Source organism: Anomaloglossus baeobatrachus, chromosome 2 (assembly GCF_048569485.1).
Source record: "Anomaloglossus baeobatrachus isolate aAnoBae1 chromosome 2, aAnoBae1.hap1, whole genome shotgun sequence".
Taxonomy (NCBI): domain Eukaryota; kingdom Metazoa; phylum Chordata; class Amphibia; order Anura; family Aromobatidae; genus Anomaloglossus; species Anomaloglossus baeobatrachus.
The window spans coordinates 278,546,539-278,570,770 of record NC_134354.1 but is presented as its reverse complement, the minus strand read 5'-3'; the positions used below and the strand labels follow the sequence as shown (position 1 = coordinate 278,570,770).

The 24,232-nt window shown below is 50.5% G+C and overlaps 1 protein-coding gene across 2 annotated transcripts in view; it reads right to left on the bottom strand.

The window, feature by feature from the left end:
* LOC142289849 (uncharacterized) overlaps nt 1–24,232 on the bottom strand; it is a 145,697-nt gene that overhangs the window by 61,131 nt on the left and 60,334 nt on the right. For both annotated transcript variants that reach the window (XM_075333793.1, XM_075333794.1), the window contains exon 4: nt 15,989–16,035. In XM_075333793.1, the coding sequence (XP_075189908.1) occupies nt 15,989–16,035 (47 nt within the window). The remainder of the gene's footprint in view (nt 1–15,988; nt 16,036–24,232) is intronic.

Genomic DNA, 24,232 nt, shown 5'->3' with positions numbered 1-24,232 from the left:
CTGGCACCCCTGCTCTTCTGCTGCTGTATACTAGTCATCTAGGGGAATATAGCCAAGAGTGACCCTACAGTGCAATGTATAGCATACAAGCACAAGTACAAATGAACACTGCAGCACATGCAATACAAGCAGCATAGAAGCCTGTGCCCTGGCACCCCAGCTCTTCTGCTGTTGTAGACAAGTCATCTAGGGGAATATGGCCCGGAAGAGTGACCATACAGTGCAATGTATAGCATACAAGCACAAGTACAAATGCACACTGCAGCCCATGCAATACAAGCAGCATAGAAAAAAACCTGTGCCCCAGCACCCTTGGTTTTCTGCTGCTGTAGTCTAGCCATTCCAGGAGAATATAGCTAAGACTAGCGACTGTACAGTGCAATGTATAACACATAAACACAAATGAACACCTCAGTCGTGCAATACAAGCAGCCTAGAAAGCCTGTGCCTTAGCACACCTGCTTTCCTGCTGCTAATGTGTCGCTCCCCAAGCGGGTATGGCCCGGAATGCCGGGACCTTGTTGCATATAGCGACCTGTGCAGTCAAAAACAACACATGTACACACTGCAGTTATCTGTGGTCAGCACTATGTGTGCCGCTTACCGCCCGCCTATAAGCGGGTGTATGATCGCCACCGTCCTGCCTGGTTGCTGAAAATCCGAGCTCGGACTTCAGTAATGGCTGCCGGCTTCTTCCCCAGCTCGTGTGAGGAGGGGCGGGCCGTGGGCGTGCCCCCAAGGCAGAGCGGGAATCCGGCGCCCGACAGTGTGCAGTGAGAGGGCTGGAGCATGTAAAAAGGCTCCAGCCCTCGGCGCTGCTGATTGCTCAGCGCCTGTCCCCTTCCCTGAGTGACAGGGAGGGGGCGGGAACGAAGCGGCACTAGGCCGCAGAAGCCGGGGACTGGATTTATAAGCGCCGCCGCCGTAAAAGCGCGGTCGGCGCCCAGTCCCCGGCGAACTACAAGTCCCAGCCGCGCCGCCGCTCCCGGAGCGTCCGGCGCGGTAGTTCCCAAAACACAAAGTCACTCAGCAAAGCTGCAGTGACTGTAACCCATTACTGTCCCCGGCGCACTAGCACACCCAGCAAGTCTGGAGTGTGCTGTGTCTGTGTGTACGGGGACACAGAGTACCTGTAATGGTGCAGGGCCATGTCCCTGAACGGTACTCCAGCTCCGTATCCAACAGGTTCAAATGGGTCTGTGGATGGAGCCCGGCGTCAGAGCTTTGAGGCCGGCAGGATCCCACTTCCACAGAGCCCCTCAGGGGGATGTGGAAGGAAAGCAGCATGTGGGCTCCAGCCTCCGTACCAGCAATAGGTACCTCAACCTTACAACACCATCCAGGGGTGAGAAGGGAGCATGCTGGGGACACTATATGTGTCCTCTTTTCTTCCATCCGAAATAGTCAGCAGCTACTGCTGACTAAAATCTGTGGAGCTATGCGTGGATGTCTGACCTCCTTCGCACACAAAGCTAAAACTGGAGAACCCGTGATACCACGGGGGGGTATAGCCAGAGGGGGAGGGGCCTTGCACTTTTGATGTAGTGCTTTGTGTGGCCTCCAGAGGGCAGTAGCTATACCCCAATCGTCTGGGTCTCCCAATAGAGCGCTGAAGAAAATGGAAAAATGGCCCTTGAGACAGCAAGTCTGATCGGTCTGGTAGTGCCTCCGGTTGGCCCACCGTGAGGTACCACCGATTCGAGTACCACGTCATCCTCGGCCAATGGAGCGACGAGGATGGCGCGGCGGCAGTCGGGCCTGAACTTGCGCAGCACTCTGGGCAACAATGCCAGCGGCGTGACCCATAAGGTAGCTAGAACTGCGACCAATGCTGAACTAAGGCGTTCGCCGCCAGAGATCGAAGATTGTGAGACCGTGCCATGAAGCCGGGACGATGTTGTTGTGCCGTGACGCCATTAGGTCGACGTCCGGCATCTGTCAGCGGCGACAGATCTTGAGGAGACCATACGCCTGCGTCCATACCCTGGCGACTGAGGAAGTCTGCTTCCCAGTCTTCCCCTGGGATGTGAACTGAGGATACGGTGAATGCCGTGCCTTCTACCCACGTCAGAATCTGCCGGATTTCCTGGAAGGCTTGCCGGCTGCGTGTTCTTCCTTGGTGGTAAATGTATGCCACCGCTGTGGAGTTGTCCGATTGAATTCGGATTTGCTTGCTTTCCAGCCACTGCTGGAAGGCTAGTCGAGCAAGATACACTGCTCTGTTTTCCAGAACATTGATCTGAAGGTTGGATTATTTCTGAGTCCAAGTACCTTGAGCCCTGTGGTGGAGAAAAACTGCTCCCCACCCTGATAGACTCACGTCTGTCGTAACTACCACCCAGGATGGGAGTAGGAAGGACCTTGGGAAGTACATGAGGCGTCTCAATGTGTGCGACTGGTCCTTAAAGGAGAGATTGTAGCCTTGTCTGTAGTGAACGCTGTTGATTTAGCGTAAGCTTCACTATCGCTGAGAGAGTATGAAACTCCATGCCTAGATATGGTAGCGATTGGGTCAGGGTCGGATCTGACATTGAAAGTTGATGATCCACCCAAAACTCTGGAGAGTCTCCAGCGCAACATACGGGCAGTGTTCCCTAAGAGGGTGCCTTGACCAGGAAATCGTCCAAATACGGGATCACAGAGTGACCTTGAGAGTGCAGAACTGTCACTACTGCTGCCATGAACTTGGCGAAGACCCGTGGGGCTGTCGCCAGCAGGAAGGAAGAGTTACGAACAGAAGGTGTTCGTTTCCTATAACGAAGCGCAGAAACGCTGGTGCTCTGGATCAATCGGCACGTGGAGATAAGCATCCTGTCTATTGATGCTAGGAAAACCTCCTTGGGACATTGAGGCGATGACGGAGCGGAGTATTCCATCCAGAACCGCCTGGTGCTCACGAGCTTGTTGAGCCGTTTTAGATCCAGAACGGGACGGAACGACCCGTCCTTTTTTGGCACCCGAAATAAATTGGGGCAAAAACCGTGACCTTGGTCCTGAAGAGAAACGTAGTCACCACTCCTTCTGCCTATAAAGTGCCCATCGTTTGCAGAAGCGCAACGGCTCGGCCGGGAGGTGGAGAAGTTCTGAAGAATCGAGTTGGAGGACGAACTAAACTCTATCCTGTACCCGTGAGACAGAATGTCTCTCCCCCAACGGCCATTGACCTATGGCAGTTAAATATCGCCAAGGCGGGAGAGCCTGCTACCGAGCGCGGATGCGAAGAGAGGAGGCTGCAAGTCCTGAGGAAGCCGCCTTGGAAGCGGGTTTTCAGACTGTCTGTTTTGGGCGTGACTGAGCCCGCCACGAATCTGAGCTCCTCTGATCTTTTTGAGTCCTTTTTGGACGAGGGGACCCCTGCTCTGTTGGGGTTTGTTTGTCTGGGCTGAGGTAAGGATGAATCTTTACCCTTGGAGTGTTTAATGATTTCATCCAAACGCCCACCAAACAGTCGTTCCGCAGAAAAAAACAAACTGGTTAAGTACTTTTTTGGAAGCAAAATCTGCCTTCCATTCACTTAACGACCAGGGTCTGCGTAAAAACACGGAGTGAGCGGACGCCTCTGTCGTACGGCTCGTAGAGTGTAGGACAGGCGTAATCGCGTAAGACGCAAATGCAAACATTTGAGAGGTTAAGGATGCCACCTGCGGTACAGATGTACGTGTGACTGTGTCCATCTGTGTAAGACAAGCTGAAAAGGCTTGGAGTGCCTCTATGGCTGCGAATGCTGGAGCCAACGGCGCGCCTACAGCCTCATAGGTGGATTTCGACCAGAGATCCATCTGTCTGTCAGCGGCATCTGTAAGTGGAACCCCATCTTCCACTGCAATTATGGATCTAGCCACAAGCCTGGAGAGTGGAGGATGTCCCTTGGGACACTGGGTCCAGCCCTTGACCACGTCAGGGGCAGGGATAACGTGTATCTTAAGCCGCTTGGAGAAGCGCTTTTCTGGATAAGCGTGGTGTTTTTGGACTATCTCTCTGAAGGCAGAGTGGTCCAGAAAAATACCTAATTTACGCTTGGGATACCTGAAATAGAATTTCTCCTGCCGTACAGCTGGCTCCTTCACAGGAGGAGCTGAGGGAGAAATGACCAACATTCTATTGATGGACGCTATAAGATAATACACTATGGCGTCCCCATCAGGTGTACCGAGATTGAGAGCGGTCTCAGGATAAGACTCCTGAGCAGCTATCTCCGCTTCAGCACCCAGATAGTCCACCTGCGGGACCCTGACCAGTGCGATGAAACTGAGGGCCGCTCAGCGAGCCCGCTTAGGCTGTCTGGGACTGTCGTCCGTGTCAGAGCCGTGACTCTGGGATGCACGTGACCCCCCCGGAGCTGTAATTGTTCACACTGAGGGGGACCATGGATCAATGATTCAACAGTGCTCATGGTGTGAGAGACTTGTCTGGACTGCAAGGCTTCTAGTATCACAGCCATAGTCTCAGAAAATCTGTCAGTAAACACTGCAGACTTCATCCCCAGCCTCTGGATCATTAGCAGAGACTCCGGCTGAGTTGCATACAATGGGGGTGTATGTAACCTGCCGGCCATATAGCCGTACCTGCTGTACCGGCTGCATGGAAAACATGTGCTTCTGCACCTCTGTTTTCCACAGACAGTATGCTGTAATCTCCTCCGCACAATAAGGAGGATATATACAAAAGTACGACCAAAACAGTGCAATGCATAGCGTAGAAGCATATGTCTCAATGCACTTCGGCACTAGTGGGGTTAGCACCACAAGTGCTGTTTAACGCCTGCTCACAGCGATTGTGTGAACTTCAGAATCCCTGTCAGGGTGTTCCCACACTTGTCTGTTTTATCGCTATAGAAAGAACTGACAATAATGGCTGCCGGCGTCCTGTGTTAGAGAAGGAAGCCGTGGGCGTGCTTGAGAAAGTGCGGGAATCCGGTTTCACAGTGCACACAGTGAGAGGGGTGGAGTATGCAAAACATACTCCAGCTCTCCGGGCTGCCGTGATGTGCAGCGTCACGCCCCTACCCTGACTGGCAGGCCTGTGGGCGTTAACGAACGAACTAGGCCGCAAAAGCCGGGGACTCGATTTATAAGCGCGGCCAGCGCGGAAGTCCCCGGCGCACCACAAGTCCCAGCCGCGTCGCAGTCCCAGCGGCCGGCGCGACCGTTCTACATAAGTCTGCCCACTCAGCTGAGCTGAAGTGAGACAATGGCACAAGCGCAGCAGCGCTGATGTCCCCGGCGCACTAACACACCCAGCAATGCTGCGGTGTGCGTGCGAAATGCACGGGGACACAGAGTACCTTGAGGAAGCAGGGCCTGTCCCTGATGATACTCCGCTCCATATCCAGCGTCTTCTCCAGGGGCTGCAGATGGAGCACGGTCTCAGTGCCTGGAGACCGTTAAAATCCCACTTCGCCCAGAGCCCTGTAACAGGGATGGGGAAGGAATCAGCATGTGGGCTCCAGCCTCTGTACCCGCAATGGGTACCTCAACCTTAACAAACACCTCCGACATAAAGTGGGGTGAGAAGGGAGCATGCTGGGGGCCCTAGTATGGGCCCTCTTTTCTTCCATCCGACATAGTCAGCAGCTGCTGCTGACTAAACAGTGGAGCTATGTGTGGATGTCTGACCTCCTTGCACAAAGCATGAAAACTGATGAGCCAGTGATCCCACTGGGGGTGTATAGCCAGAAGGGGAGGGGCCTTACACTTTTGAGTGTAATACTTTGTGTGGCCTCCGGAGGCAATAGCTATACACCCAATTGTCTGGGTCTCCCAATGGAGCGACAAAGAAATTTAAATATCCTTCCTATCCCTTATAACAGATGTTTAAATTATCGTACAGACCAGTGACATATACCATATATTACACCATCTACTATCCAGTTACTGCAGTGTGACACAACATGGGATAAAAGGTCTATTTATATCCAGGGCAATGATATGTGGCCTAAGATTACAAACATATGGCTAAATCAGCTACCTATTACTTGTGAATCCTCAACACAAGCATATTACATATTATATAGTGTTTAGCCAATGCCATCATCCTATATACCACGCCATCCTCCATCACCCTTGATAATTAATCCCATCATGTCACCTTCATTTAGCACCAGAAAAAACATCATCCGGTTATGGCAATTTATAACACTGTCTATGGAATTAAGCACAGTAATCCAATACCGCCAATTATAAAATAGTTGACATCATTAACATCACAAAGGCAGAAGTACTTACATTGTACGTTAGATTATCTGGCCATGCGTCCCTCCACCCCTGACGTACGTTTCGCCACGCTTTATCAAAAGGGCCTTGCGAGAGTAGGTCTGGACGGTCCGGGAGAGGCCACGGCATCTCTACGGACAGTTGGAGCAGGTCCGGATACCAAGCTTGCCTGGGCCAGTCCGGTGCAATGAGGATGACTCGACGACCCTCCATTCTGATCTTGCGCAGGACTCTGGGCAAGAGGGCTAGAGGGGGAAACACGTAGGACAGACGAAACTGGGACCAGTCCTGAACCAGAGCGTCCGCGGCGAAGGCCTGAGGATCGTGGGAGCGAGCCACGTAGACAGGAACTTTGTTGTTGTGACGGGATGCCATTAGGTACACGTCCGGAGTGCCCCATTTGCGGCATATCGACTGAAATACTGCCGGGTGCAGGGACCACTCGCCACCGTCCACGCTTTGACGGCTTAGATAATCTGCCTCCCAGTTGTCCACGCCTGGGATGTGGACTGCGGATATGGTGGACCTGGAGTCCTCCGCCCATTGAAGAATGCGTTGTACATCCATCATTGCTAGGCGGCTGCGTGTCCTGCCTTGATGGTTGATGTAGGCAACCGCTGTCGCGTTGTCTGACTGGACTCGAATGTGCCTGCCGGCCAGCAGATGGTGAAATGCTAGGAGAGCTAGAAGTGTGGCTCTGATTTCCAGCACATTGATTGAAAGGGCTGACTCGGACGGAGTCCAAGTGCCCTGTGCTCTGTGGTAAAGACATACCGCTCCCCAGCCGGATAGACTGGCATCCGTGGTGAGAATCACCCAGGACGGGGCCAGGAAGGAGCGCCCTTGGGACAGGGAGAGGGGCCGAAGCCACCACTGAAGAGAGCTCCTGGTCCGTGGCGGCAGAGTCACTAACTTGTGTAAGGAGGAAGGCCGCTTGTCCCAACAGCGGAGAATGTCAAGCTGCAGGGGGCGCAGATGGAACTGGGCAAAGGGAACAGCCTCCATGGACGCCACCATTTGACCCAGTACCTGCATCAGACGCCTGAGGGTATAACGGTGGGGCCTCAGGAGAGAGCGCACCGCCAACTGGAGTGACAGCTGTTTGTCTAAGGGCAACTTCACAAGTGCCGGCCGGCAGAGTCTCGAACTGCATCCCTAGGTACGTGAGACTCTGGGTCGGAGTCAGAGTGGATTTGGGAAGATTGACAAGCCACCCGAATTGGGCTATAGTGCTGAGAGTGAGCGAGACACTCCGCTGACAGTCTGCGCTGGATGGCGCTTTGACTAGAAGGTCGTCCAGGTAGGGGAGCACTGCCAACCCCTGAAGATGCAGAACCGCAATCACGGCTGCCATGACCTTGGTGAATACCCGAGGGGCCGTGGCTAACCCGAAGGGGAGAGCCACGAATTGGAAATGATCGTCTCCTATTTGAAAGCGTAGCCAACGCTGGTGTGAAACCGCAATGGGCACATGCAGATAGGCATCTCTGATGTCGATGGATGCCAGGAAATCCCCTTGGGTCATTGAGGCAATGACTGATCGCAGGGACTCCATGCGAAAGTGCCGTACCCGAACATGCTTGTTGAGAAGCTTGAGATCCAGGATGGGACTGAAGGTACCGTTCTTTTTGGGAACTAGGAAGAGGTTTGAGTAGAAACCTCTGAACCGTTCCCGGGCGGGAACTGGTACAATTACTCCGTTGGCCTGCAAGGCTGCCACGGCCTGTGAAAAGGCGGCGGCCCTGGAGCAGGGGGGAGTTGAGAGAAAAAATCTGTTTGGCGGGCTGGAAGAAAATTCTATCCTGTAGCCGTGAGAGATGATATCTCTCACCCACTGATCGGAGACTTGTTGAAACCAAGCGTCGCCAAAGTGGGAGAGCCTGCCACCGACTAAGGACGTGGCTGGATCGGACAGAGATTCACGAGGAGGCTGCCTTAGTGGCAGGACCTCCTGCGGTCTTCTGCGGACGCGCTCTGGAGCGCCAGCTGGATTTCTGGTCCTTGGCTGAGTTAGCGGACGAGGCGGAGGGCTTAGAGGACGACCAGTTGGAGGAACGAAAGGAGCGAAACCTCGACTGAATCCTACCCTGGGCAGGTTTCCTGGTCTTAGTTTGTGGCATGGAAGTACTCTTCCCGCCAGTAGCCTCTTTAATAATTTCATCCAGCTGTTCACCGAACAGACGGGAACCAGCAAAAGGGAGCCCAGCAAGGTACTTCTTTGAAGAAGCATCTGCCTTCCACTCTCGAAGCCACAAGGTCCTGCGGATAACGAGGGAATTAGTCGAAGCCACCGCAGCGCGGTGAGAAGCCTCCAGCATGGCAGACATGGCATAAGAAGAAAAAGCTGAAGCTTTAGAAGTTAAGGCAACAATCTCGGGCATAGATTCCCTGGTGAGGGAATGCATCTCCTCCAGACTAGCAGAGATGGCTTTGAGGGCCCACACTGCTGCAAAAGTTGGAGAAAACGCGCCCCCACCGCTTCATACACGGATTTGGCCAGAAGGTCAATCTGACGGTCAGTGGCATCCTTAAGGGAAGTGCCATCAGCCACCGACACAACGGTCCGGGCTGAGAGCCTAGACACCGGAGGGTCTACCTTTGGGGAGTGAGCCCACTCCTTGACCACCTCAGGTGGAAAGGGAAAACGGTCATCAGAACCACGCTTTGGGAAGCGTTTGTCAGGACAGGCCCTGGGTTTGGTCACAGCGGCCTGAAAACTGGAGTGGTTAAAGAACACACTCTTTACTCTCTTAGGCGAGGTAAACTGGTGCTTTTCTGCCAGAGAGGGTTGCTCCTCTGATACTGGCGGATTGAGATCCAGTACAGAATTAATGGAAGCAATCAAGTCACTAAATTCTGAGTCACCCTTGGAAGGAGCAATAGGGAACATGGAGTTAGTCTCCGTGCCCCCTGTATAGGCATCCTCCTCATCCTGCGAGTCCTCAGCCCTTGAATCAGAGCCACGCGATGAGGAGGGAGAGGGAACCGTGCGGAGCCTCTTAGACGGACGGGGTCCATGCCCTGATGATGAATCCTCTGTGAGCTCCAGTCCTAAAAGCCCCTTAGCAAGAGCATTAGAGGCACCCTGTGAAGGGGGCTGATGCATATTCATCAAAGTCCTGGACAGAAGTCCCATGGACTCAGCAAATGACTGGGAGATAGACCTAGAAAAGGACTCTACCCAGGCCGGGGGTTCAGCCACATGTGCAGGAGCAGCCTGAGAGACCACTGGGGCCGAGACCCCAGGCCGTGGCACCTCCAAGTTAGAGCAGACCTCACAATGTGGATAGGTGCTCGCTTCAGGCAGCGGAAGCTTTGGAGCCTTGCTCCTTGTGTGAGACATGCTGCCTGAGTGGGGGGAAACAGCTTCTATAAAGGGAATCTCAGGGAGAATATAGCAGAGGTCCACAACCGGAGACCGGCTGTGGCTTACCAGACCGCTGGAAGCGGTGTTGTGTGCCCTCCAGATCCCGAAGCCCGGACCCCCAATGCACAGCACCTCAGCAGGGATGCAGAGTGCAGGACGGGCCAGAACAGAGTGAAACCTGCCGCCGGAGCGAAGAGACGGGGCGGAACCTTGGGCGTCCCTGTAGGAAGGGCGGAATCTGGAGGGCCATAGAGGCCTGCAGGGGGGGAGTCACACACAAGCAGTGAGGAGGATCCCTCCCCTGTGCAGGACGGCCACCGGGAGGGGCCATGCCTGTCCCTCAGCATGAGTGACATGCGAGGGCAGGTAACAGAAACTAGGCCTCCGACGAGGCCTAAATTTAAGCAGCGAGGCCGACGCGCAGGCACCATCGGCGCGGTTCTCGAGCGAAAAGCCAGAGGACCGGCCGGAAATGCTAAAAAACACAGTAAACACACTCTCCCCCCACAATAAATGACAGGGATCCCCAACATATGAACGTCTCAAGGTACTTAGCTGCTGAGACGCAGGGCCAGGTCCCTGGGGGTGAGTGCTCCGGTCCAGCAGGGTCCTCAAGGGGCTGTGGCCGGAGACCGGTCTCCTGCCAAGCATGGAGACCACGCTGGCTCCCACTTCAATCCAGAGCCCAGGAGGGATGGTGAAGGAGCACGGCATGTAAGGCTCCAGCCTTGGAAATCAACCTTACAACACCGCCGACACAGTGGGGTGAGAAGGGACATGCCGGGAGTCCAGACGTGGACCCGCATTTCTTCAATCTTCTTCCAAAAAAAGGAAAAAAAAAAATCATATGAGAACGCATGTGTGGATGTATGCCTCCTGAACACAAAGCGAAAAACTGGTTGTGACTGGTTCACCAGGGGGTGTATAGGCTCAGAGGGAGGAGCTACACCTTTTAGGTGTAGTACTTTGTGTGTCCTCCGGAGGCAGAAGCTATACACCCAAGGTCTGGGTCTCCCAAAGGAACGATAAAGAAAAAACAAAAAACCTAAAGTTCAAATCACCCCCCATTGAAAATTAAAGGGTTAAAAAAACAAAAACACACACATTTAGTATCACCGCGTTCAGCAATGCCTGAACTATCAAAGTATAAAAATTAATTAATCTGATCAGAAAACGGCGTAGCAGCAAAAATGTTCCAAAAGCCAAAATTATGTTTTTTCAATTGTCGCAAATTTTGTGCAAAATGCAATAACAAGCGATCAAAATGTAGCATCTGCGCAAAAATAATACCATTAAAAAAGTTAGCCCAAGACGCAAAAAAATAAGCCATCACTGAGTCCCATATCCTGAAAAATGAAAACGCTACTGGTAATGGAAAATGGCGCAAAAAGTGTGCCACTTTTCTGGGACAAACTTTGAATTTTTTTTAACCCCGTAGATAAAAGTAAACCTATACATGTTTGTTGTCTACAAACTTGTACTGACCTCAATCACATCAACATCAGTTTTACCATATAGTAAACAGTGAATAAAATATCACAAAACCAAATTGTGCAATCTCACTTTATTTGCAATTTTTCTGCACTCGGAATTTTTCTGCTGTTTTCCAGTACATTATATGGTAAAACTCATGGTTTCACTTAAAAGTACAACTCGTCCGGCAAAAAGCAAAGCCTTCATATGGCAAGATTGACGGAAAAATAAAATTTACGCCTCTCTGAAGAAGGGGAGCAAAAAAACAACGAAAAATCGCATGGGGGTTAAAGGGGTTAATAAATTTTGTAAACCGTTTAGAACAGAAGCCACCTCCTCCATACCCCCAGCTTTCCATCTACACAATGTGCAAGATATAACAACAGAAGGGGCAGTAGTGTCGCTAACTGATTTATTTAGGCTCTGAATAGTAATGAGTAATATAAATTTTTGTTTCATTTATGTTTAGAAAAAATATTTTTTCTAAACATAAATGAAACAAAAAATCATTAGTTAAAGGCATTTGAATAAAATGGTATGCAAAGTAATGATTATTTACTGACAGTTGAAGTAAGGCATCTGGAATGGAAGCTCCCAGCATGCCTAGAGGATCCTCATTACAGAAGTGATCCATCTGCCCTGAGCAGCGTGATCTCTCTGGTTCCAGCAGAGAACACAGGATTAGTGCCGTGACAAGAAAATGTGTGTGTTGCTGTTGGGGCCATAGAAGTTTTCGGTGCCGCTATACTTTAAGGCCTTGTCCATGTATACCACTCGGCACTTGGCTCTAAAACAGAGAGAAGTGTGATACTGATGGACTATGATGTACTGTGACCCAGTGTCCTAAAATCATTGGGCTTCTGGCAGGGCTGCCACCAGGAATTTCAGAACACCACACTGGCCCCCTTGAGACTCAGCCCAGCCTCCACCCCTCAAACCTTTCACAGTACCGACTCCAACCGCCACTCTTGGAAAAACTCAATTTCTGCACTACATACTCACCAAATCACACATTAACAGTTTACATCAAACACCATCTGCTGGCTGTATAAATATATATATATATATATATATATATATATATATATATATATATACAGTATATGTAATAGAGGATGTGTGTACACACACGCACGGCTGAAGGTGTTAGCACCCTTGAAGTTGTTCTAGAAAAGGAAGCATTTCCCTCAGACATGATAATACATCGCCCCTCTTTACAATATCCTCCCACACACACTGCCCTTCTGTATACTATTCCACACACACTGCTCCTCACAGCACTTTGTTAAGAAAGTAGTGGGCATCACAGGGTAGTGAATATAAACAAAGGGTGCTAGCAAAAGCTACACAAAAAAAAAAAGGATTGGAACATGAGGAAAAAACCTGGATAGAAAAAAAAAATGTGCACACCCAGCAATTTAGATCTAAACATGGCTTTTATTGATACAAAACATAAAAGCCAAATTTATATATAAATATATATGTCCCCATCCTGGTATGGTAGATGCTAGAATGTACGAGCTCCTTCCAGGTATGACGTCATTTGTCACGTGATAGAGGGGCGTGTTCAAAATGCAGCCCATTCAACACCTTGCCATATAGGTTCTGTCTCGTGCAATATAATGAATTTATTATCAGTCTCCATTGGGGCATGTCACTATGATTTTGTATATGTTTCTTTTATTATACCATGCCTATCAGTAAGGACATATGTCCGAAACACATGAGGCAGGAGATTTCAGCGGCTCATGCACATGTGATTTTAAGTCACTGTTTTTAAGAAGTTCCAATAAAAGAAATTATTTTATCTATATATACAATTGCCTTATTCTGTCTGTATGTCTTGCTCCAAAATTGTGTCCTTACGGTGACACAAAGCTGATTGGCCGCTGGGCTCGCCATGGCCCCGCCCCCCCGCACGGATTAGCCGCTCGCCTCGCCTCCGCCCCCCCCACGGATTGGTCGCTCGCCTCGGCCTGGCCCCGCCCTCCGCATGGATTGGCCACTCGCCCCGGCCCTCCGCACGCATCGCCAGACATAACCTTGCGCTGCTGGGATCGTGACGGAGCCGGTGAACGCTGGTAACCATTATACACATCGGGTATCTAAGGTCCCTTAATTACCCGATGTGTATCATAGTTACCAGTGTACACCGGCTCCGTCACGATCCCAGCAGCGCCAGACATAACCTTGCGATGCTTGGATCTTGACGGAGCCGGTGAACGCTGGTAACCATTATACACATCGGGTAACTAAGGTCCCTTAGTTACCCGATGTGTATCATAGTTACCAGTGTACACCGGCTCCGTCACGATCCCAGCAGCGCCAGACATAACCTTGCGATGCTGGGATCTTGACGGAGCCGGTGAACGCTGGTAACCATTATACACATCAGGTAACTAAGGTCCCTTAGTTACCCGATGTGTATCATAGTTACCAGCGTACACTGGCTCCCGGTACACATGTGCAGGGAGCCGGCATTATACTCCTCTCCCCCCAGGACTACTCCTCCTATTATAGTCCTCCTATTATACTCCTCTCTGAGTATAATAGGAGAACTATTATAGCATGGGGGATGGAGCACGATGGGGTACGCAGCAAGGGGGATGTAGCACGATGGGGGGTGCGCAGCATGGGGGATGGAGCACGATGGGGAGTGCGCAGCATGGAGGATGGAGCACGATGGGGAGTGCGCAGCATGGGGGATGGAGCACGATGGGGGGTGCGCAGCATCGGGGATGGAGCACAATGGGGAATGCGCAGCATAGGGGATGGAGCACGATGGGGGATGCGCAGCATGGGGGATGGAGCGCGATGGGAGGTGCACACTTCCCTCCAACACACACAACACACACACTGGGAACCACAAACACCGCCATACACAGACACAGACAACGCCGCACACACACAACACTCAACACACAAATACTGCGGCATACATAAATATACGCACATACCGCACAACACACACATTGCACAAAACATACCTCCCCCCAAAACACACCACACCCACACAAACCGCGCAACACACACACACAACGCTACAGACACACAGCGCTCCACAAACAACGCAACACACATACAACACCGCTCTCACCCCCCGCCACACCCAGACAACACCCAGAACATGTACAGCGCCCTACACAAACACTTGGTAACTACACACAACAACATCTATATATATATATATATATATATATATATATATATATATCTATCTATATATAACAAAAATCATACATGAACTACACAATACGTAAATTCTAGAATACCCGATGCGTAGAATCGGGCCACCTTCTAGTTGAAAATAAAGTGCCAGATCCTCTACCAATTTTTCTTCTCTGCTCCTCCGGACATCAGCTACAAGGATCCGTGCACCTGCTGAAAATTTGTGGTTCTGACGAACATATGGTGACCTTCATTTAATTTCTTTGGAATTTAATTGGGGCTGCTTATCCACCATCCAGACTATCCTGCGTTCCAACCTTTCAATTTTTCTCTGTTGTCCACATCCACGGAGATTAGCTATAGTGTCATGGGTTGTAAAATTCAAGTTGCGAACCATGGACAAAAGAACATCAATCTCTCCAGAAGTGGCTCTGTACTCTTGAGATTGCCGATTTATTTTCCAACAATTTTAGTTCTTAAGTCCCCAGACAGTTGTCTTCTCTTTCAGAATTCCATGCTTAGTGTGGCACACAAACAATGCAAAGACTGTCAACTTCTGCCTTTTTTATTTAGTTTCAGGTGTGATTTTGATATTGCCCACACCTATTACTTGCCACAGGTGAGTTTGAAAGAGCATCACATGCTTGAAACAAGGTTGTTTACGCACAAATTTGGAACGGTGCCAACCATTTTGTCTGGCCAACTTTTGGAGTTGTGTGTAAAATTATGTTTAATTTGGCTTTTCCCCCTCTTCAGCTTTTTGTGTTATTCCAATACACACAAAGGAAACAAACGTGTCATTTCAATAATTTTCAGATAAATACATCATTTTCTGGAACAATTTCAAGGGTGCCAACAGTTTCAGCCATTACTGTACCATTAAAAATTCCCTAACTAAAAATCTGCTATTGTATTTTTTTTCCCCTTTTTGATTAGGTTTCTTTTAAGAATTTCAGTGCATGCTGGGATACGCAAAAGAGCGGTCATCAGGGGCCATAGACTGGTCACTGCTGCAGCCACTGCCCCCTCTCTGAGACTAGGCGTCTTCAGTGGTGATCGTTTCTGGGGCTGGTCTACGATACCAGCGCACACTCTGTTGTTGGATCAGATCAGGAGAAACAATCGGGCAACAGAGCGGTGTTTGGTTACCTAGTGTGCAGAGACTAGTGATGTCACTTGTGGAGGCGGCTCTGATCTGTGCACGCCGGTTATTCTGACACAGCTCTGTTGCTGGCTCTCTACGACTGAGCTGAGCCCACAATATTATAATAATAAAAAAAAAAAAAAGAAGAGCGCATGGTCAATGTGCACAGCCAGGTGGAACTAAACCAGTTCCTGAAAAGAGCTTCACTGATGATGCTTTGTTAGAGGGGAGGTGGCACAGGATGCAACCTCTGCCCCTGATAACACTTTAGGAGGAAAGTTACTTTGACATAAGACCACCCATCTCGTAAGGAAAATGCTCCTATGCCTCTCTATTTTAGTAAGTGCTTAAAAAATTAATAAATCAATCATGTCCCCTAACACATCAGTTACAGTAATGATAAAGTGGCCAACCCATTTAAGAAAAAGGGTAGATTCCAATCCCAAGTTTTGGTGGCGAAGTTATAGTGCATAAGATATTCAGAAATAGAAGAGCACATATTGAGTTAAAATGTCTCAATGAAAACAGTTTTTATTGTCTTACTAATGAAAAATAATGTGTTAGCTGCATTTATGTGTGTGAAAGCTAAAACATTTTACAGTTATATGAATAAAGAACATGTACCACTTTTTTTGACTTCAATCTTTCACCTATCCATGACCGTCGTCGACCTGGAATAAAAATGATAAAAATTATACTTAGTACTTAATTCTGTATATGCACTGTTTTTGACATGACTACTTTAACGCCCTTAAGGACCCATGACGTGCTATACACATCATATGTCGTTTCCCAGCCATTGATGCGGGCTCGCAGGCCAAGCCCACATCTTTCCCTGCAGATGATGGCTGAATGATTCAGCCTTCAACTGCCTCCCTGCACACAGCTCTTAAGATGTTAAATCCAGCTGTCAATCTCTGAGAGCAGCATTTAACATGACACTGACAGAGGGTGCACTGTTCTGACCCCTCATCGTGTGCCCATGACGCCGATGTGTTGTCTTCTGTGACAACCCTTGTGTCACACACACACACACACACACACACCAATATAGGACAAGTGATGAAACTATTGCAGGTTCAAAATTAAACACAGTACACTTTTTACCACATTAAAAGTAAAAAAAATGTACACATGTGGTATAACTGTGTTCGTATAAGTATGATGTATCAAAATATAAAATAAATTAATCTGATCAGTAAACGGTAAACAGTAACAAGAAAAAAAATGACAGAATTTCAGTTTTTTGACAACTACAACAGAAAAAAAATAAAAACTACAATAAGATCAAACATTCCATGGATATACTCGAAAATAATAAATTTAAAACATCAGCTCGGGGCACGAAAAATAAGCCTTCACAGAGCTCCATATGACAAAAATTGAACATGTTAAAGCTCTCAGAAAGTCATGACAAGCAAGATTTTTTTTTTTTCAAAATTTATATTTTTTCACCACTTAAACTGCAGAAATTCACTTTTGCCATTTTGCCACATTTGGATTTTTTTCCCCGCTTACCATTACATCATATGATAAAGAAGGGAATTTTGTTTACTTACCGTAAATTCCTTTTCTTCTAGCTCCTATTGGGAGACCCAGACAATTGGGTGTATAGCTTCTGCCTCCGGAGGCCACACAAAGTATTACACTTTAAAAAGTGTAACCCCTCCCCTCTGCCTATACACCCTCCCGTGGACCACGGGCTCCTCAGTTTTGGTGCAAAAGCAGGAAGGAGGAAACTTATAAATTGGTCTAGGGTAAATTCAATCCGAAGGATGTTCGGAGAACTGAAGACCATAACCCGAAAGAACAACCAGCCCAAAGGGCACAGGGGTGGGTGCTGGGTCTCCCAATAGGAGCTAGAAGAAAAGGAATTTACGGTAAGTAAACAAAATTCCCTTCTTCTTTGTCGCTCCATTGGGAGACCCAGACAATTGGGACGTCCAAGAGCAGTCCCTGGGTGGGTAAAAGAATACCTCAATAAGAAGAGCCGAAAACGGCCTTCTCTTACAGGTGGACAACCGCCGTCTGAAGGACTCGCCTACCTAGACTGGCGTCTGCCAAAGCATAGGTATGCACTTGATAGTGCTTCGTGAAAGTGTGCAGACTAGACCACATAGCTGCCTGACACACCTGCTGAACCGTTGCCCGGTGCCGCAATGCCCAGGACGCACCTACAGTTCTGGTAGAATGGCCTTTCAGCCCTGAAGGGAGCGGAAGGCACGAAGAACGGTAGGCCTCAAGAATCGGTTCCTTGATCCACCGAGCCAAGGTCGACTTGGAGGCCTGAGAGTCCATACGCTGGCCAGCGACAAGGACAAAAAGCGCATCTGAACGGCGCAGGGGCGCCGTGCGAGACACGTAGAGCCGGAGTGCTCTCACTAGATCCAAAGAGTGCAAAACCTTTTCACACTGGTGAATTGGATTAGGGCAACAGGAAGGCAAGGAGATATCCTGATTTAGATGAAAAGGAGATACCACCTTAGAGAGAAATTCTGGGACAGGACGAAGAACCACCTTATCCTGGTGGAAAACCAGGAAGGGAGCCTTGCATGGCAGCGCTGCAAGCTCAGACACTCTCTGAAGTGATGTGACTGCCACCAGGAAGGCCACCTTCTGCGAAAGACGGGAGAGAGAGACATCCCGCAGCAGCTCAAAAGGCGGCTTTTGAAGAGCCGTCAGGACTCTGCTAAGATCCCAGGGTTCCAACGGACGTTTGCAAGGTGGGACCATGTAGCAGACCCCCTGCAGGAACGTGCGGACCTGCGGAAGCCTGGCTAGACGCTTTTGAAAGAAAAACACGGAGAGCGTGGATACTTGGCCCTAGAGAGAGAGTCGAGGGACAAACCCTTGTCCATTCCAAATTGTAGGAATGAAAGGAATGTGGGTAAGGCAAACGGCCATGGAGGAAAGCCGTTATCAGCGCACCAGGATAGAAAGACTTGCCAAGACCTGTAATAGATCTTGGCGGACGTTGGCTTCCTGGCTTGTCTCGTGGTGGCAATGACATCCTGAGATAACCCTGAAGACTCTAGGAGTCAGGGACCAATGGCCACCTAGTCAAGTTGAGGGCCACAGAATTCAGATGGAAAAAACGGGCCTTGTGACAGCAAGTCTGGGCGGTCTGGAAGTGCCCACGGTTGACCCACCGTGAGATGCCACAGATCCGGATACCACGACCGTCTCGGCCAGTCTGGAGCGACGAGAATGGTGCGACGGCAGTCGGACCTGATCCTGCGTAGTACCCTGGGCAGCATCGCCAGAGGGGGAAACACATAAGGCAGTCGAAACTGCGACCAATCCTGGACTAAAGCGTCCGCTGCTAGAGGTCTGTGATCCTGAGACCGTGCCATGAAGGCCGGGACCTTGAGAGATCAACGTCCTGCGTTCCTCAGGGGCGATGGATCTCTCGAAGCACTTCTGGGTGCAGAGACCATTCCCCCGCGTCCATGCCCTGATGACTGAAAAAAACTGCTTCCCAGTTTTCTACGCCCGGGATGTGAACTGCAGAGATGGTGGAGCCTGTGGTTTCCACCCACTGCAGAATCCACCGGACTTCCTGGAAGGCTTGACGACTGCGAGTGCCGCCTTGGTTCGCGAACGGCACTGCCTCCATAGCTGCAACCATCTTCCCCAGGAAGTGCATGAGGCGCCTTAAGGGGTGTGACTGACTCCGAAGAAGTGATTGCACCCCCGCTTGCAGAGAAAGCTGTTTGTCCCTCGAGAGTCGCCAGAGCGACGGCAAGGCTTTGTTGACACGCCACCTGAGAAGGGGCCCAGAGGTGAAGAAACGAGCCGCAGGACGAGAACTGAACTCTATCCTGTAACCATGAGACAGACTGTCTCTCACCCATCGATCTTGAACTTGTGGCCACCAGGCGCCGCTAAAGCGGGAGAGCCTGCCACCGACCGGGGATGCGGCTAGGGTAGGCTGAGAGCCATGAGGAGGCCGTTTTGGAGGCAGTGCCCCTGCGGCCTTTTGGGGTCGTGACGTGGGCCGCCTCGCATATGAGTTCCTCTGGCCTTTCTCCGGCCTGTTGGACGAAGAAGAATGTGGCTTGGCGGAGGGACGAAAGGACCGAAACTTCGATTGGATTTTTCTTTGCTGAGGTCTCTTAGGTTTGGACTGGGGTAAGGAGGAGACCTTTCCCTTGGATACCTTAATAATATCATCCAATCGTTCGCCAAATAAACGGTCGCCAGAAAAAGGCAAACCAGTTAAGAACCTTTTTGAAGCCGAGTCTGGTTCCCATTCGCGCAGCCACATGGCCCTGCGAACTGCCACGGAGTTAGCATATGCTACAGCCGTGCGGCTAGTGGAGTCCAGGACGGCGTTCATGGCGCAGGACGAAAAGGCTGATGCCCGAGAGTCAAAGACGGGACATGCAGAGCAAAATTCCGTGTGACAGCATTAAACTCCTTCAGACAAGCCTAGATTGCTTGGAGAGCCCACACGGCTGCAAAGGCCGGGGCAAAAGACGTGCCCGTGGCCTCATAGATGGACTTCACCAAGAGCTCTATCTGTCTGTCAGCTGCATCCTTCAGGGATGAGCTATTTGCAACAGACACCACGGACCTAGCAGCCAATTTGGAGACTGGAGGATCCATCTTGGGAGAACGAGCCCAACTCTTAACGACTTCAGATGGAAAGGGGTAACGCGTGTCAGTGTGACGTTTAACCCAGCGCTTGTCCGGGACCGCTCCGGGTTTCTGGACAGCATCCCTGAAGTTAGAGTGATCAAAAAACGTATTGCGTGTACGTTTGGGGAACCGAAACTGGTGTTTCTCCTGCTGAGAAGCCGACTCCTCTACAAGAGGAGAGCGAACCAGCACCTGGATGATGGACGAGATAAGATCATTTACTAAGGCGTCCCCCTCAGGAGTATCAAGGTTAAGGGTGAAGTCAGGGCCAGAGCCCTGAGCTCCCCCGTCTGCCTCGTCTTCCTGAGAGTCCTCAAGCTAGGATCCCTAGCAGCGTGAGGAAGTCGGGGAAGAGTCCCAGCGAGACCGCTTAGCCGGTCTTGGACTGCGGTCCGGGCAGGAGTCCTCCGCCTGAGTCCTAGGGCTCAACCTGGGAGCGCGCTGCGGCGCTAACCAAGCGGGGCCTGGATGAGACAAGCTAACAGGGCCAGGGCCTGTGAAAGGTCCGGTCTGGACTGCAATGTCTCAAGGAGCCTAGAAGACCATTTGATCATATGAAAACGACTGAGGGACAACACCGGTGACTCTGTCCCTGCAGCCTGCTCAGGGGGAGCAGGGGGGTCTACATGAGCCGAGGGGCCCACCAGTGCCCGAGGCTCCGGCTGAGCAAGCGAGGCAGGAGTCGAGCATTGCTCACAGTGAGGGTAGGTGTATCCCGCCGGTAACATAGCCCCACAAGAGGTACAGACCGCGAGAAAAACCTGTGCCTGTTGTCTCCTAGGAGAGTGACCACTGAAGGTTAAATGTGAACAAAAGGTATACAGTCTGTCCGAACCGAAATATATATAATATATACATATGTATCCGGCACCCTAGGGGGACCAGCACTGGGTGCTGTTTCACCCTGAGCTCCCCTGAGAAGCACCCACCGGCAGAATGCCAGAAAATGGCCGCCGGAGCTCTCAGGGGAGGAGCGGGGCCGAGGGCGGCGCCAGCAAAGAGCGGGAGTCTGGGTTCCCCACAGTGGTCAGTGAGGGGGGAGGAAGACATGCAGGATGTTCCAGCCCTCACATCCGACGTCATGTCGGTAATCCCGCCCTTAGCCCTGACAGGCAGGCCCGGGGGCGGGATTTTCGCGACTAGGCCGCGGTGAAGCCGGGGACTAAATTTGAGGTCGCACCCGACCAGCAGGCCCGGTCGGCGCGGAAGTCCACCTGCCTCCTCAGTTTTACAACTACCACGGCTTCCGGGAAGAAGGTGCGCTCCCTGTACAGTCCCCAATGGGGACACAGAGTACCTTTAAGTAGCAGGGCACGGTCCCTGGGGTTGAAGAGGCTCCGGTCCGGCAGGTTCCACCAGGGGCTGCGGATGGAGCACGGTCCCAGCAAATGGATGACCGCTCAGGTCCCACTTCTCCCAGCCGCATAAGGGGTGGTGAAGGAGACGGCCTGTGGCTCCAGCCTCCGTACCCGCAATGGGTACCATCTGGGGCCTCCACAGTGGCCAGTGAGGGGAGAGGAAGATATGCAAGATGCTCCAGCCGTCACATCCGACATCATGTCGGTAATCCCGCCCTTACCCCTGACAGGCAGGCCCCGGGGCAGGATTTTCGCGACTAGGCCGCGGTGAAGCCGGGGGCTAAAGTTGAGGCCGCGCCCGACAAGCAGGCCCGGTCGGCGCGGAAGTCCATCTGCCTCCTCAGTTATACGACTACCGCGGCTTCCGGGAAGAAGGTGCGCTCCCTGTACAGTCCCCAATGGGGACACAGAGTACCTTTAAGTAGCAGGGCCCGGTCCCTGGGGTTGAAAAGGCTCCGGTCCGGCAGGTTCCACCAGGGGCTGCGGATGGAGCACGGTCCCAGTAAATGGATGACCGTTCAAGATCCCACTTCTCCCAGAGCCGCATAAGGGATGGTGAAGGAGACGGCATGTGGCTCCAGCCTTTGTACCCGCAATGGGTACCTCAACCTTAACAACACCGCCGACTTAGTGGGGTGAGAAGGGAGCATGCCCCGTGGGGGTCCTCTTTTCTTCCAACCGACAACTAAGTTATGAGAATGCATGAGTGGATGTGTGCCTCCTTCCACACAAAGCATAAAACTGAGGAGCCCGTGGTCCACGGGAGGGTGTATAGGCAGAGGGGAGGGGTTACACTTTTTAAAGTGTAATACTTTGTGTGGCCTCCGGAGGCAGAAGATATACACCCAATTGTCTGGGTCTCCCAATGGAGTGACAAAGAAATGTATTGTGACATTTAGAGGTAGAACTCATCATGTAAATAAACAAATCCTGTTGGAATAAGGGGAGGGGAAAAAAAAAACGAGCAAAAAATCCCCCCAAAAAACTCCCAGTCCTTACAGGGAGCCAACCAGCAGAATTTTGCTGTATAGAGTACAGCCAGTGCCACAATGGTGCTAGGAAGCTGAATGCAATGATACCTTCACTTCACAGATTCCATGCTTGATTGCTGAAATATCTTATCAAGTCCCAAAAATGCACTGCTCGTTTGTTTGGCGTGTGCATCGGGGCAGGACTACGTGGGTCGGGTCCAGCATTCTTAATCAGCCCCATTTTCTTTGCCTGGTCTTTCTCCCCCATCGTTGCCATTTCATTTATTTCCTGTGCACACACACAATATCATCGTGAAGTATTTAATCAACTCTTTACTAAGATGGAGTTGGAGTCAGCCCCTGTGCATAGCGCCATCTTATTGAAGACGTCTCCTCCGGCTTCCTACTTATCTGATGCTGTTGCTGAGGGCAGCACACGCGCCTTCGCCTCCTTTTCCCTCTTCAAGACTGTTGCCATCCTGTTGGCTTTAGTTGTGGTAATGGCTCCTCTTCTATTGTGACCACATGCACTCAAGGGGTCTTGAAGAGGGAAAAGGAGGCGAGGGAGCATGTGCTGTCCTTGGCAACAGCATCAGAGGAGTACGAAGCGGGAGGAGACATCTTCAATAAGATGGTGCAGGGGATAGTGCTATGCGCAGGCGCAGACTCCATCTTAGTGAAGTTGATTAAAATACTTCACAATGATACTGCCAACGTAGGAAATGTCGGCGACAGGGAAGAAAGTCCAGGCAAAGAGAAAGCATGAATAGACCCACATAGTCCCACCCCAAACAAACGAGCAGTGCATTTCTGGGACTTGGATTAAAGATATTTCAGCAATCTGTGAAGTAATGGTATCATTGCATTCAGCTTCCTAGCACCAGTGTGGCAATGGCTTTACTTTATGTAGCAAAATTCTGCTAGTTGGTTCCCTTTAAGGCAGGAGTCCCCAACCTGAGGCTCAGGAGTCACGTTACTTGCGGGCCCATGATGTGTGGCTCCCGGCTGTCAGCTATTGCATTAGCACCAGATCTTGCAGACAGCTATTTAGAGCAGCCTCCAGATGGTGACATGTGAGTAGCCATACACTGAAGAACAAATCGGAATGGAGGTAAGAACCCCTGGATACTTGTATACTGTGTGTGGCGATATCTGTGGTAAAGCTATGGCTCTCATTATACTGGTTCTCAGGGCTCTGGTGTCACTTCTGTGAGGGGCGGCAGCTAGATGTGGCTCGTGACCTTCCTTCAGATATGAATGTGGCTCTCAAGGTCAGAAAGGTTGGGGATCACTGCTTTAAAGAGGTTAAATAATACTCAAAAGTATAAAAAACTTGGAGGTATATCAGAGAATTTTTTTTTTACTAATTTCTCCACATCTCATCATTTTATACTCGTCTCCCCACAATCGTTCCCATTGAACTGATAATTCACTAAATCCAATGCAAAATTTCCCCTGGAAGGAGGCAGAGACAATAAGGATTTCAGCTTCAGTAAATGATCATGGTACAGTAGCAAAATAATTCATTCATTCTGTCTTCTGTCACACTTAGAAGAGGATGCAGCTTTTCACTGACACAAGATAAAGAACAAGTACAGTTTGAACTAGTGGCCCCCCTTTCAGACCTAAATAACAACTTTATAAAATACAAGGATTTTTGTGTACTCACCGTAAAATCTCTTTCTCCGAGTCTTCATTGGGGGACACAGGACCATGGGTGTATGCTGCTGTGATTAGGAGGCTGACACTAAGTAGACATAAAAAAAGTTAGCTCCTCCCTAGCAGTGTACACCCTGAGCTGGAGGCGGATCTATGCCATTTTAGTGTACAAGCAGTAGTAGGAGAAACCTGAACAACCATAACTAATCAAGGTAATAACAAGAAACACACAGTATCTT